Here is a 12,023-nt window from a genome sequence, read left to right on the forward strand (position 1 = left end):
CACAGAAGCAATGGAAATAATGAGATGGGCAGAACAGTTCCTCCTTTCTCTCAAAGCGATCCACATCACAGAGGACTTGAACCAAAAGGCAGACTTGCTTAGAAGATGCATGGTCAAAAACTCTAAGTGGTACCTGAATCAGGAGGTTTTCGATCCTGTCCAGTTAAGCACTGGAACAAATTGCCTAGGGATGTTGTGGGATCTGTGTCATCAGAGGCTTTTAAGAACAGGTTAGACAAACCATTGTCAGCAATGGTCTAGTTATTGCTTAGTCCTGCCTTGAATGCAGGAGACTCGACTAGATAACCTACTGAGGTCCCTTCCAGTCCTACATTCCTATGATTGATTCAAAGGAGGCAGACCCCAGATCCACGGGGACAGTTGCCTTATCGCACAGTTGTCCGCAGGGCCTACTTTCTATGTTTCCACCCTTTCCCCTACTGGGGAAGATGGTCCAGAAATTGAGAACAGGCTACATTAATAGTGATAACTCCTCATTGACCAAGGAGACCTTGGTTCCCAGGCCAGACGGAGCTGAAACTAGAGTTCCCATTCCAGCTTTCCTGGAGACCGGATATCCTCTTGCAAGGTCGTCATCTTCATCTGGTCCCAAAACAGCTTCAACTAACAGCTTCGCTGTTGAAAAGGAAGAACTAGAAGGTCTTGGTCACTCCACCAAAGTCATTAAGAAATTGCTTTTGTCTAGGACACTATCAACTCTTCCATCTGGTCCAGATTCAACAACTGGTGCCAAGAGCACAATGCGTATCCCAGAAATCCAGGAATTCCAACCATACTGGACTTCTCCAAGAAGCCATGGACAGAGGCCTTTAAACCTTGTGTGTCGGGTGTCTGTTCTTAGTTGCAGGTTATTCACAGGATCCTTGGGCTCCCTGGCAGACAATGCACAGATAGCCACTTTCCTTCGAGGAGCTTGATAAGCCGCATTGGTGACCTTCTGCTAGTTTTGAGGGCCCTGACGAGCTCTTAGACTAGTATCTGACTTCGGTGTCAGCCTTTTATTTACCCCCTAAGACTTGTTTCTTATTAATTGTCACATCCTCCAGGCAAGTGTCAGAGCAGGCAGCCTTATCTATACAGGAGCCATATTGCATGTTCCACAAGAGCAAGGTTGTGCTCAGCACACCAGAATTCTTTCTTTCTAAGGTGAATTCATCCTTCCACACTTCCCAAGAGGTTATATTTCTTTTGGTCCGTCCAAAACCACAACATCCAACATCTAGGCTGGCTAACCTAGTGAGGGGGGCTTTAAACTAGGTTCACCGGGGGAAGGAGAACAAAACCCTGAGGTAAGTGGGGAAGTGGGATACCAGGAGGAAGTACGAGCAGGAGAGCACAAGAGGGGAGGACTCCTGCCTCATACTGAGAAAACAGGCTGATCAGCGAGTTATCTTAAGTGTCTATACACAAATGCAAGAAGCCTGGGAAACAAGCAGGGAGAACTGGAAGGAAGGACAGGCAGGGCAGAAAAGGTGGGGGAGTTGCATTGTATGTAAGAGAGCAGTATGACAGCTCAGAGCTCTGGTATGAAACTGCAGAAAAACTTGAGAATCTCTGGATTAAGTTTAGAAGTGTGAGCAACAAGAGTGATATCGTGATGGGAATCTGCTATAGACCACCAGACCAGAGGGATGAGGTGGACGAGGCTTTCTTCCGGCAACTGGCAGAAGTTACTAGATTGCAGGCCCTGGTTCTCCTGGCAGACTTCAGTCACTCTGATATCCGCTGGGAGAGCAATACAGCGGTGCACAGACAATTCAGGAAGTTTTTGGAAAGTGTAGGGGACAATTGCCTGGTGCAAGTGCTGGAGGAACCAACTAGGGGCAGAGCTCTTCTTGACCTGCTGCTCACAAACCGGGAAGGATTAGTAGGGGAAGCAAAAGTGGATGGTAACCTGGGAGGCAGTGGCCATGAGATGGTCGAGTTCAGGATGCTGACACAAGGAAGAAAGGAGAGCAGCAGAATACGGACTCTGGACTTCAGAAAAGCAGACTTTGACTCCCTCAGGGAACTGATGGGCAGGATCCCCTGGGAGAATAACATGAGGGAAAAAGGAGTCCAGGAGAGCTGGCTGTATTTTAAAGAATCCTTATTGAAGTTGCAGGAACAAACCATCCCATTGTGTAGAAAGAATAGTAAATATGGCAGGTGACCAGCTTGGCTTAACAGTGAAATCCTTGCTGATCTTAAACACAAAAAAGAAGCTTACAAGAAGTGGAAAATCGGACAAATAACCAGAGAGGAGTATAAAAATATTGCTCAGGCATGCAGGAGTGAAATCAGGAAGGCCAAATCACACTTGGAATTGCAGCTGGCAAGAGATGTTAAGAGTAACAAGAAGGGTTTCTTCAGGTATGTTAGCAACAAGAAGATGATCAAGGAAAGTGTGGGCCCCTTACTGAATGAGGGAGGCAACCTAGTGACAGAGGATGTGGAAAAAGCTAATGTACTCAATGCTCTTTTTGCCTCTGTCTTCACGAGCAAGGTCAGCTCCTAGACTACTACCCTGGGCAGCACATAATGGGGAGGAGGTGACCAGTCCTCTGAGGAGAAAGAAGTGGTTCAGGACTATTTAGAAAAACTGGATGAGCACAAGTCCATGGGGCCAGATGCGCTGCATCCGAGGGTGCTAAAGGAGTTGACGGATGTGATTGCAGAGCTATTGACCATTATCTTTGAAAACTCATGGCGATCGGGGGAGGTCCCGGATGATTGGAAAAAGGCTAATGTAGTGCCCATCTTTAAAAAAGGGAAGGAGGAGGATCCGGGGAACTACAGGCCAGTCAGCCTCACCTCAGTCCCTGGAAAAATCATGGAGCAGGTCCTCAAGGAATCAATTCTGAAGCACTTAAAGGAGAAGAAAGTGATCAGGAACAGTCAGCATGGAATCACCAAGGGCAAGTCATGCCTGACTGACCTAATTACCTTGTATGGCGAGATAATGGGCTCTGTGGATGAGGGGAAAGCAGTGGATGTGTTATTCCTTGACTTTAGCAAAGCTTTTGATACAGTCTCCCACAGTGTTCTTGACGGCAAGTTAAAGAAGTATGGGCTGGATGAATGGACTATAAGGTGGATAGAAAGCTGGCTAGATCGTTGGGCTCAACTGGTAGTGATCAATGGCTCCATGTCTAGTTGGCAGCCGGTATCAAGCGGAGTGCCCCAAGGGTCAGTCCTGGGGCCGGTTTTGTTCAATATTTTCATTAATGATCTGGAGGATGGTGTGGACTGCACCCTCAGCAAGTTTGCAGATGACACTAAACTGGGAGGAGTGATAGATATGCTGGAGGATAGGGATAGGATACAGAGGCACCTAGACAAATTGGAGGATTGGGCCAAAAGAAATCTGATGAGGTTCAACAAGGACAAGTGCAGAGTCCTGCACTTAGGACGGAAGAATCCCATGCACTGCTACAGACTAGGGACTGAATGGCTAGGCAGCAGTTCTGCAGAAAAGGATCTAGAGGTTACAGTGGATGAGAAGCTGGATATGAGTCGACAGTGTGCCCTTGTTGCCAAGAAGGCTAACGGCATTTTGGGCTGTATAAGTAGGGTCATTGCCAGCAGATCGAGGGACGTGATCATTCTCCTCTATTCGACATTGGTGAGGCATCATCTGGAGTACTGTGTTCAGTTTTGGGCCCCACACTACAAGAAGGATATGGAAAAATTGGAAAGAGTCCAGTGGAGGGCAGCAAAAAATGATTAGGGGTCTGGAGCACATGACTTATGAGGAGAGGCTGAGGGAACTGGGATTATTTAGTCTCCAGAAGAGAAGAATGAGGGGGGATTTTAATAGCTGCTTTCAACTATCTGAAAGTTCCAAAGAGGATGGATCTAGACTGTTCTCAGTGGTACCAGATGACAGAACAAGGAGTAATGGTCTCAAGTTGCAGTTGGGGAGGTTTAGGTTGGATATTGGGAAAAACTTTTTCACTAGGAGGGTGGTGAAGCACTGGAATGGGTTACCTAGGGAGGTGGTGGAATCTCCTTCCTTAGAGGTTTTTAAGGTCAGGCTTGACGAAGCCCTGACTGGGATGATTTAGTTGGGGATTGGTCCTGCTTTGAGCAGGAGGTTGGACTAGATGACCTCCTGAGGTCATAAGAACGGCCGTACTGGGTCAGACCAAAAGTTCATCTAACCCAGTATCCTGTCTACTGACAGTGGCCAATGCCAGGTGCCCCAGAGGGAGTGAACCTAACAGGTAATGATCAAGTGATCTCTCTCCTGCCATCCATCTCTACCCTCTGACAGACAGAGGCTAGGGACACCATTCCTTACCCATCCTGGCTAATAGCCATTAATGGACTTAACCTCCATGAATTTATCCAGTTCTCTTTTAAATGCTGTTATAGTCCTAGCCTTCACAACCTCCTCAGGCAAGGAGTTCCACAAGTTGACTGTGCGCTGTGTGAAGAAGAACTTCCTTTTATTTGTTTTAAACCTGCTGCCCATTAATTTCATTTGGTGGCCCCTAGTTCTTGTATTATGGGAATAAGTAAATAACTTTTCCTTATCTAATTTCTCCACATCACTCATGATTTTATATACCTCTATCATATCCCCCCTTAGTCTCCTCTTTTCCAAGCTGAAAAGTCCTAGCTCTTTAATCTCTCCTCATATGGTACCTGTTCCAAACCCCTAATCATTTTAGTTGCCCTTCTCTGAACCTTTTCTAATGCCAGTATATCTTTTTTTGAGATGAGGAGACCACATCTGTATGCAGTATTCAAGATGTTGGTGTACCATCGATTTTTATAAGGGCAATAATCTATTCTCCATCTTATTCTCTATCCTCTTTTTAATGATTCCTAATATCCTGTTTGCTTTTTTGACCGCCTCTGCACACTGCGTGGACGTCTTCAGAGAACTATCCACGATGACTCCAAGATCTTTTTCCTGATTTGTTGTAGCTAAATTAGCCCCCATCATATTGTATGTATAGTTGGGGTTATTTTTTCCAATGTGCATTACTTTACATTTATCCACATTAAATTTCATTTGCCATTTTGTTGCCCAATCACTTAGTTTTGTGAGATCTTTTTGAAGTTCTTCACAGTCTGCTTTGGTCCTAACTATCTTGAGCAGTTTAGTATCATCTGCAAAGGTTGCCACCTCACTTTTTACCCCTTTCTCCAGATCATTTATGAATAAGTTGAATAGGATTGGTCCTAGGACAGACCCTTGGGGAACACAACTAGTTACCTCTCTCCATTCTGAGAATTTACCATTTATTCCTACCCTTTGTTCCCTGTCTTTTAACCAGTTCTCAATCCATGAAAGGACTGTCCCTTTTATCCCATGACAACTTAATTTACGTAAGAGCCTTTGGTGAAGGACCTTGTCAAAGGCTTTCTGGAAATCTAAGTACACTATGTCCACTGGATCCCCCATGTTTGTTGACCCCTTCCAAGAGCTCTAATAGATTAGTAAGACACGATTTCGCTTCACAGAAACCATGTTGACTTTTGCCCAACAATTTATGTTCTTCTAGGTGTCTGACAATTTTATTCTTTACTATTGTTTCAACTAATTTGCCCGGTACCGATGTTAGACTTACCGGTCTGTAATTGCCGGGATCACCTCTAGAGCCCTTTTTAAATATTGGCATTACATTAGCTATCTTCCAGTCATTGGGTACAGAAGATGATTTAAAGGACAGGTTACAAACCCTAGTTAATAGTGCCGCAACTTCATATTTGAGTTCTTTCAGAATTCTTGGGTGAATGCCATCTGGTCCTGGTGACTTGTTAATGTTACATTTATCAATTAATTCCAAAACCTTCTCTAGTGACACTTCAGTCTGTGACAGTTCCTCAGATTTGTCACCTACAAAAGCCGGCTCAGGTTTGGGAATCTCCCTAACATCCTCAGCCGTGAAGACTGAAGCGAAGAATTTGTTTAGTTTCTCTGCAATGACTTTATCATCTTTAAGTGCTCCTTTTGTATCTCGATCATCCAGGGGCCCCACCGGTTGTTTAGCAGGCTTCCTGCTTCTGATGTATTTAAAAAACATTTTGTTATTACCTTTTGAGTTTTTGGCTAGCCGTTCTTCAAACTCCTCTTTGGCTTTTTTTATTACATTTTTACACTTAATTTGGCGGTGTTTATGCTCCTTTCTATTTACCTCACTAGGATTTGACTTCCACTTTTTAAAAGATGCCTTTTTATCTCTCACTGCTTCTTTTACATGGTTGTTAAGCCACTGTGGCTCTTTTTTAGTTCTTTTACTGTGTTTCTTAATTTGGGGTATACATTTAAGTTGAGCCTCTATTATGATGTCTTTAAAAAGCGTCCATGCAGTTTGCAGGGATTTCACTTTAGTCACTGTACCTTTTAATTTCTGTTTAACTAACCCCCTCATTTTTGCATAGTTCCCCTTTTTGAAATTAAATACCACAGTGTTGGGCTGTTGAGATGTTCTTCCCACCACAGGGATGTTAAATGTTGTTATATTATGGTCACTATTTCAAAGCGGTCCTGTTATAGTTACCTCTTAGACCAGCTCTTGCGCTGCACTCAGGACTAAATCGAGAGTTGCCTCTCCCCTTCTGGGTTCCCGTACCAGCTGCTCCAAGAAGCGGTCATTTAAAGTATCACGAAATTTTGTCTCTGCATTTCGTCCTGAGGTGACATGTTCCCAGTCAATATGGGGATAATTGAAATCCCCCACTATTATTGAGTTCTTAATTTTGATACCCTCTCTAAATTCCCTTAGCATTTCATCATCACTATCACTATCCTGGTCAGGTGGTCAATAATAGATCCCTAATGTTATATTCTTATTAGAGCATGAAATTACTATCCATAGAGATTCTATGGAACATGTGGATTCACTTAAAATTTTTACTTCATTTGGTTCTACATTTTCTTTCACATATAGTGCCACTCCCCCGCCTGCACAACCTGTTCTGTCCTTCCGATATATTTTGTACCCCGGAATGATTGTGTCCCATTGATTGTCCTCAGTCCACCAGGTTTCTGTGATGCATATTATATCAATATCCTCCTTTATCACGAGGCACTCTAGTTCATCCATCTTATTATTTAGACTTCTAGCATTAGTGTACAAGCACTTTAAAAACCGGTCACTTTTATTTGTCTGCCCTTTTCTGATGTGTCCGATTTTTTATGTGAATGTTTCTCGTCTGATCTGGCCCTTACATTATCCTCTTCCATCCTCTGCTCCTGACTATAACTTAGAGAATCTCTATCAATAGACTGTCCTCTAAGAGAAATCTCTGTCCAATCCACTTGCTCCTCTGCAGCAGTCGGCTTTCCCCCATCTCCTAGTTTAAAAACTGCTCTGCAACCTTTTTAATGTTAAGTGCCAGCAGTCTGGTTCCACTTTGGTTTAGGTGGAGCCCATCTCTCCTGTATAGGCTCCCCCATCCCCAAAGTTTCCCCAGTTCCTAATGAATCTAAACCCCTCCTCTCTACACCATCGTCTCATCCACGCATTGAGACTCTGAAGCTCTACCTGGCCCAGCTGGTTCTGTGTAGCATATATGTTTTGGGAACCAGAGTGATAAAGTACATTTATTGGGTGTAACCACACACATTTTGGCTAGATGTCTGTCTTTATTTCAATTCAGACATATCAGTATATATTCCTAGCACCATGGCCATGGGAACATGGGGGATACTGGCCCTGAAATAACTGTTTCATCAATTTTCTAAGATCAGACCAGTAATTATATCAGAATTTAAAGTCAAAAACATTTTCTCCCCAGTTCTTCATGTGAAAAAACACACTGGGTTCTTTTTGCTAACATTTAGATTTATAAACATCCCTTTTTCTTTTCCGGGTCTCTTTGAAAGTATATTAAAACTCCTCCTTTTCTCTTTATCTCTTTTTACATTTTAGGTTTTTTTCATGGTTTTAGCTGTGTTTATCATTTCTAGGAGTGGGACTACTCAACAGACATTGGTCTAGGGGTTCTGGACCATACACCAAACCTCCCAATGTAAGATTGGTCTTCAAGCTCTGGGAGTCAAGGGGTGAAAAGGGTTAGGCCAGATCCTCGGAAGGGTGAGGGTTTAGGTCATAGCATCACATCTGGAACATCTTCATTTCCTGTGCAGTTGTTGTGTTTATCTTATTTCTCAATCAATCTCTTCTCATCCATCAACCTAATTTTGACAGAAGCTATGGGCATAGTGCTATTGTGGTGGTTTTATATATACTTCAATTTTAACAAGGCTAAAAGTGTGAACAGCTATAGTAGTAGTCTTTTCAATTATATGTTTTATATTTATCTAATTATATCTGTGTACTATATTTCTAAACATTTTAATTGAAAAAGTATATATAGAGATGCTAGATAATACTTAGTCCTGCCTCAGTGCAGGGGACTGGACTAGATGTCTTATTGAGGTCCCTTCTGTCCTACTTTTCTATGAATCTATATCTTCTGGGCAAGGGCTTTCTTCATTTTAATTGTGTGTGTATCTTAATGTCATCTGAAAGAACACAATTTACCAGGCTGATGAGGAACACTATTATATTTTCATCCAAAGACTGAAAAAGACTTGCACACAATTTAAGAATTATAAATAAATCATGACCAGACCATTTGGTATTCAAAGATTTGGGAATGGATTTGGTCTTGTGAAGTGCTGAGCTCCTGTTGAAGTCAATGGCAACCGAAGGTTCTCAACACCTCTCAGGAGGCATTCAGTACCTCACAATATCTGCTCCAACCCCATCATCCACTGAAACACTTGTCTGCCTCACATGGGTGTTGTGAGGATAAAGTCATTAATGTTTATGAGGTACTCAGGCACTAGCAGGTGTGTTGTGAGCAAGACACGAGAAGTCATTCTTCCGCTCTACTCTGCTCTGGTTAGGCCTCAGCTGGAGTATTGTGTCCAGTTCTGGGCGCCGCATTTTAAAAAAGATGTGGAGAAATTGGAAAGGGTCCAAAGAAGAGCAACAAGAATGATTAAAGGTCTTGAGAACATGACCTATGAAGGAAGGCTGAAAGAACTGGGTTTGTTTAGTTTGGAAAAGAGAAGACTGAGAGGGGACATGATAGCAGTTTTCAGGTATCTAAAAGGGTGTCATGAGGAGGAGGGAGAGAACTTGTTCACCTTAGCCTCTAAGGATAGAACCAGAAACAATGGGTTTAAACTGCAGCAAGGGAGGTCTAGGTTGGACATTAGGAAAAAGTTCCTAACTGTCAGGGTGGTTAAACACTGGAACAAATTGCCTAGGGAGGTTGTGGAATCTCCGTCTCTGGAGATATTTAAGAGTAGGTTAGATAAATGTCTATCAGGGATGGTCTAGACAGTATTTGGTCCTGCCATGCGGGCAGGGGACTGGACTCGATGACCTCTCGAGGTCCCTTCCAGTCCTATAATCTATGATTCTATGATTCTATGATACAGTGATGGGAGCCAGGTAAAGCAAGCAAATAAAACAGATAACAATGAGGAAAAGCAAAGAGCCAGATCCTCCTCCCATTCAAGTCAATGGCAAAACTTCCTTTAATTTAAATGGGAGCAGGAGTAGGCCCAAAAATTGTGGTGATATGTGTGGGTCTCTCACTGTGAATTGAATGTTTAAAAAATTATGATTGGTTTTATGTTGATCACTGTATAGAGCAAAACTATATTTTATTATAAGCAAATCTCCATAGGTTACATCGCTGAACCACAAATACTTCAGGAGTCACCTAGAAGACTGCCTTTCCCTAGGAAGACCTTTGTTAATAGAAGATGTTGGAGAAGAACTCGATCCTGCTCTGGATAACATTTTGGAAAAAAATTTCATAAAATCTGGCTCAACTCATAAAGTAAGATGAATTTTGAACATGAAAATGAAAGGACAGTGGCCTAGATACCTGATATCAGCTGGTGACTAGACACCATAGTGATTGCACCTTTGAAATGTTTAGACAGGCAGACAGCCAACACGTATTTAAATAAATAATTTATCTGAATTGTTCTGATTTTTTTTAAGGGGGATCATCTTTCATTGGAAGAAACAACTGTATGTTGGAAAGTCAAGTGTTAAAAAATGAAAAAATATATTTATATTTTATTTTCAGGTAAAAGTAGGTGACAAGGAGGTAGATGTAATGAAGGGATTTACCCTTTATATAACAACTAAATTGGCTAATCCTGCCTACACTCCAGAAATCAGTGCAAAAACGGCTGTGATTGATTTTACTGTTACCATGAAAGGCTTGGAAGATCAGCTCCTTGGCCGTGTCATTCTCACTGAAAAACAGGTAAATGCTGATCTTTGGGTTAGCAACATTTGAACTTGTATAAAAGAGAGGGTTTACTTTTGCAATTTGAGTCGACTTGTCACAATTCAGGGTGCAACCCAGAACAGTGAGAAGTTGTGTCACTGCCTGCCCTGTAACTCTGGGTGCCTTAGATGCTCTGCTACTGTGACTCACAGCCTGGACACCAACAGCCAGCAGACAACCACGTGGTTCCCTGAGTGTCTGTGTGGTGTGCAGCCCTGGTTCAGTGTTCTGATCCTAGCAGCCTGCCTACAATACAACAGCTCCGCAGTGGTCTCCACCAACCTTGGTTACTGCTTGCAGCATGACCCCCAACACACTCCCAGTCCCAAATTTTCTCTACACCATCTGCCCTGAAGTGTCCAGCTCCCTCCTGGAACACTCAGAGAAACAATAAGTTTCATTGCTCCTTTAAAGGGACAAAAGTACAGGTTAACAATCACTTCAATTCAAATACAACACGGGGTTGATTTAGAATAAAAGTAAAACAAGTTTATTAACAGAAGGACATAGGTTAAGTGATACCAAGTAGAAGGGATTGTAGGTACAATGGGCTACAAACCAACAAAAATAAAAATACTCTTTCTAATGTTTAAAACCTAACTTTACAAGCTACAGTCTTTGCTCAAGGTAGTTTTCTTAACAATCTTTTTCTTCCCAGACATGGCTGACTTTCTCTTAGTCAAGACCTTCCACAGACGCATACACTGTGCTAGTTTCCCTTGTCTTCCTAGGTGAAAGATCTTTGCCTAAGCGGATTTTTCACTTATATTCAGATCCCAGAAACTTCAACCCCTTGGATGAAAGCCCCATCTTTCTCAGCTTGCAAAAGCTCTGGCCCTTTGTGTCTGTCCAGTGATGGATGCCAAGAAGCTTCTCTCCCCTTATATCTTCCCAAACTCACTGTATTATCTCTGGACTCTGGATGACCTCATGCTATTCTTTCCTTCCTGTGGACTTCCCATTCCCCTGCTGATTTGTATGTAAATTGGGCTTCCATTGTTTTTGGTCACACCTGGCTTACTTTCATTGGAAACGGGTAGAAAGCTGCTTTCCCTCCTATCTGGGAGAAAACCTGTTTCTCCCTTCCTTGTCACAGACTTTAAAGCATAGTATCAGTAAGTATTCATAATTTCTCATATAGCGTTAATACATATGTTTTACAATGATACTAATCACCAGTGTGTCAATGGCTTTCCTAATGGACCTAACTTGATGCACTTGTATAAAACAGTAATAATGTATACAATCAGTTTATTCAATTACTTATCATTTGATGTTCAGACCCTCACAAGAGGCTATCTTGACTTGCTAGGTTGATGGCTTTGTTTACCTTTTATGTAATTATGCCTTCATTGTGTCTGCCTTTCAACCAGGCTGGCCAGACAAAGAAATACTCATTCCTTTGGCAAGCAATGCATAAACCCAGTCTGCCCTAGACAAACACATTTTAAGAACATAATACTAGCACAGGTCTATAACACTTAGTACATGCCTTGTACATACATCATGCAAGAATATTAATGATCAGTAAGCTATTTTTTCTAATGCTATATTACATGCCAACTTTTGGTTATATATCATGACAACAGTGTGTTAGGTGTAGTGAGCTGACAAGAGTTGCTGACAGAGTAGTGAACAATCAATGGGCCTGTGTGTCACACTTGTTTTGCATAACTCCGAAACAACTCAAAGACTGTGAGTACAAAATATTGAATGATAGTTTTATTGGGCTTACTTTCACA

General features: G+C 42.3%; 1 protein-coding gene across 1 annotated transcript in view; it reads left to right on the forward strand.

Annotated features, from left to right (window-relative positions):
• The window catches only part of LOC101939103 (dynein axonemal heavy chain 5-like), a 278,668-nt gene that overhangs the window by 202,307 nt on the left and 64,338 nt on the right, over positions 1–12,023 (forward strand). Inside the window, exons 64-65 of the mRNA XM_008169357.4 lie at positions 9,664–9,819; positions 10,075–10,257. Coding sequence (XP_008167579.2) covers positions 9,664–9,819; positions 10,075–10,257 — 339 coding nt within the window. The remainder of the gene's footprint in view (positions 1–9,663; positions 9,820–10,074; positions 10,258–12,023) is intronic.

This window comes from Chrysemys picta, chromosome 2 (genome assembly GCF_011386835.1).
Source record: "Chrysemys picta bellii isolate R12L10 chromosome 2, ASM1138683v2, whole genome shotgun sequence".
NCBI classification, from domain to species: domain Eukaryota; kingdom Metazoa; phylum Chordata; order Testudines; family Emydidae; genus Chrysemys; species Chrysemys picta.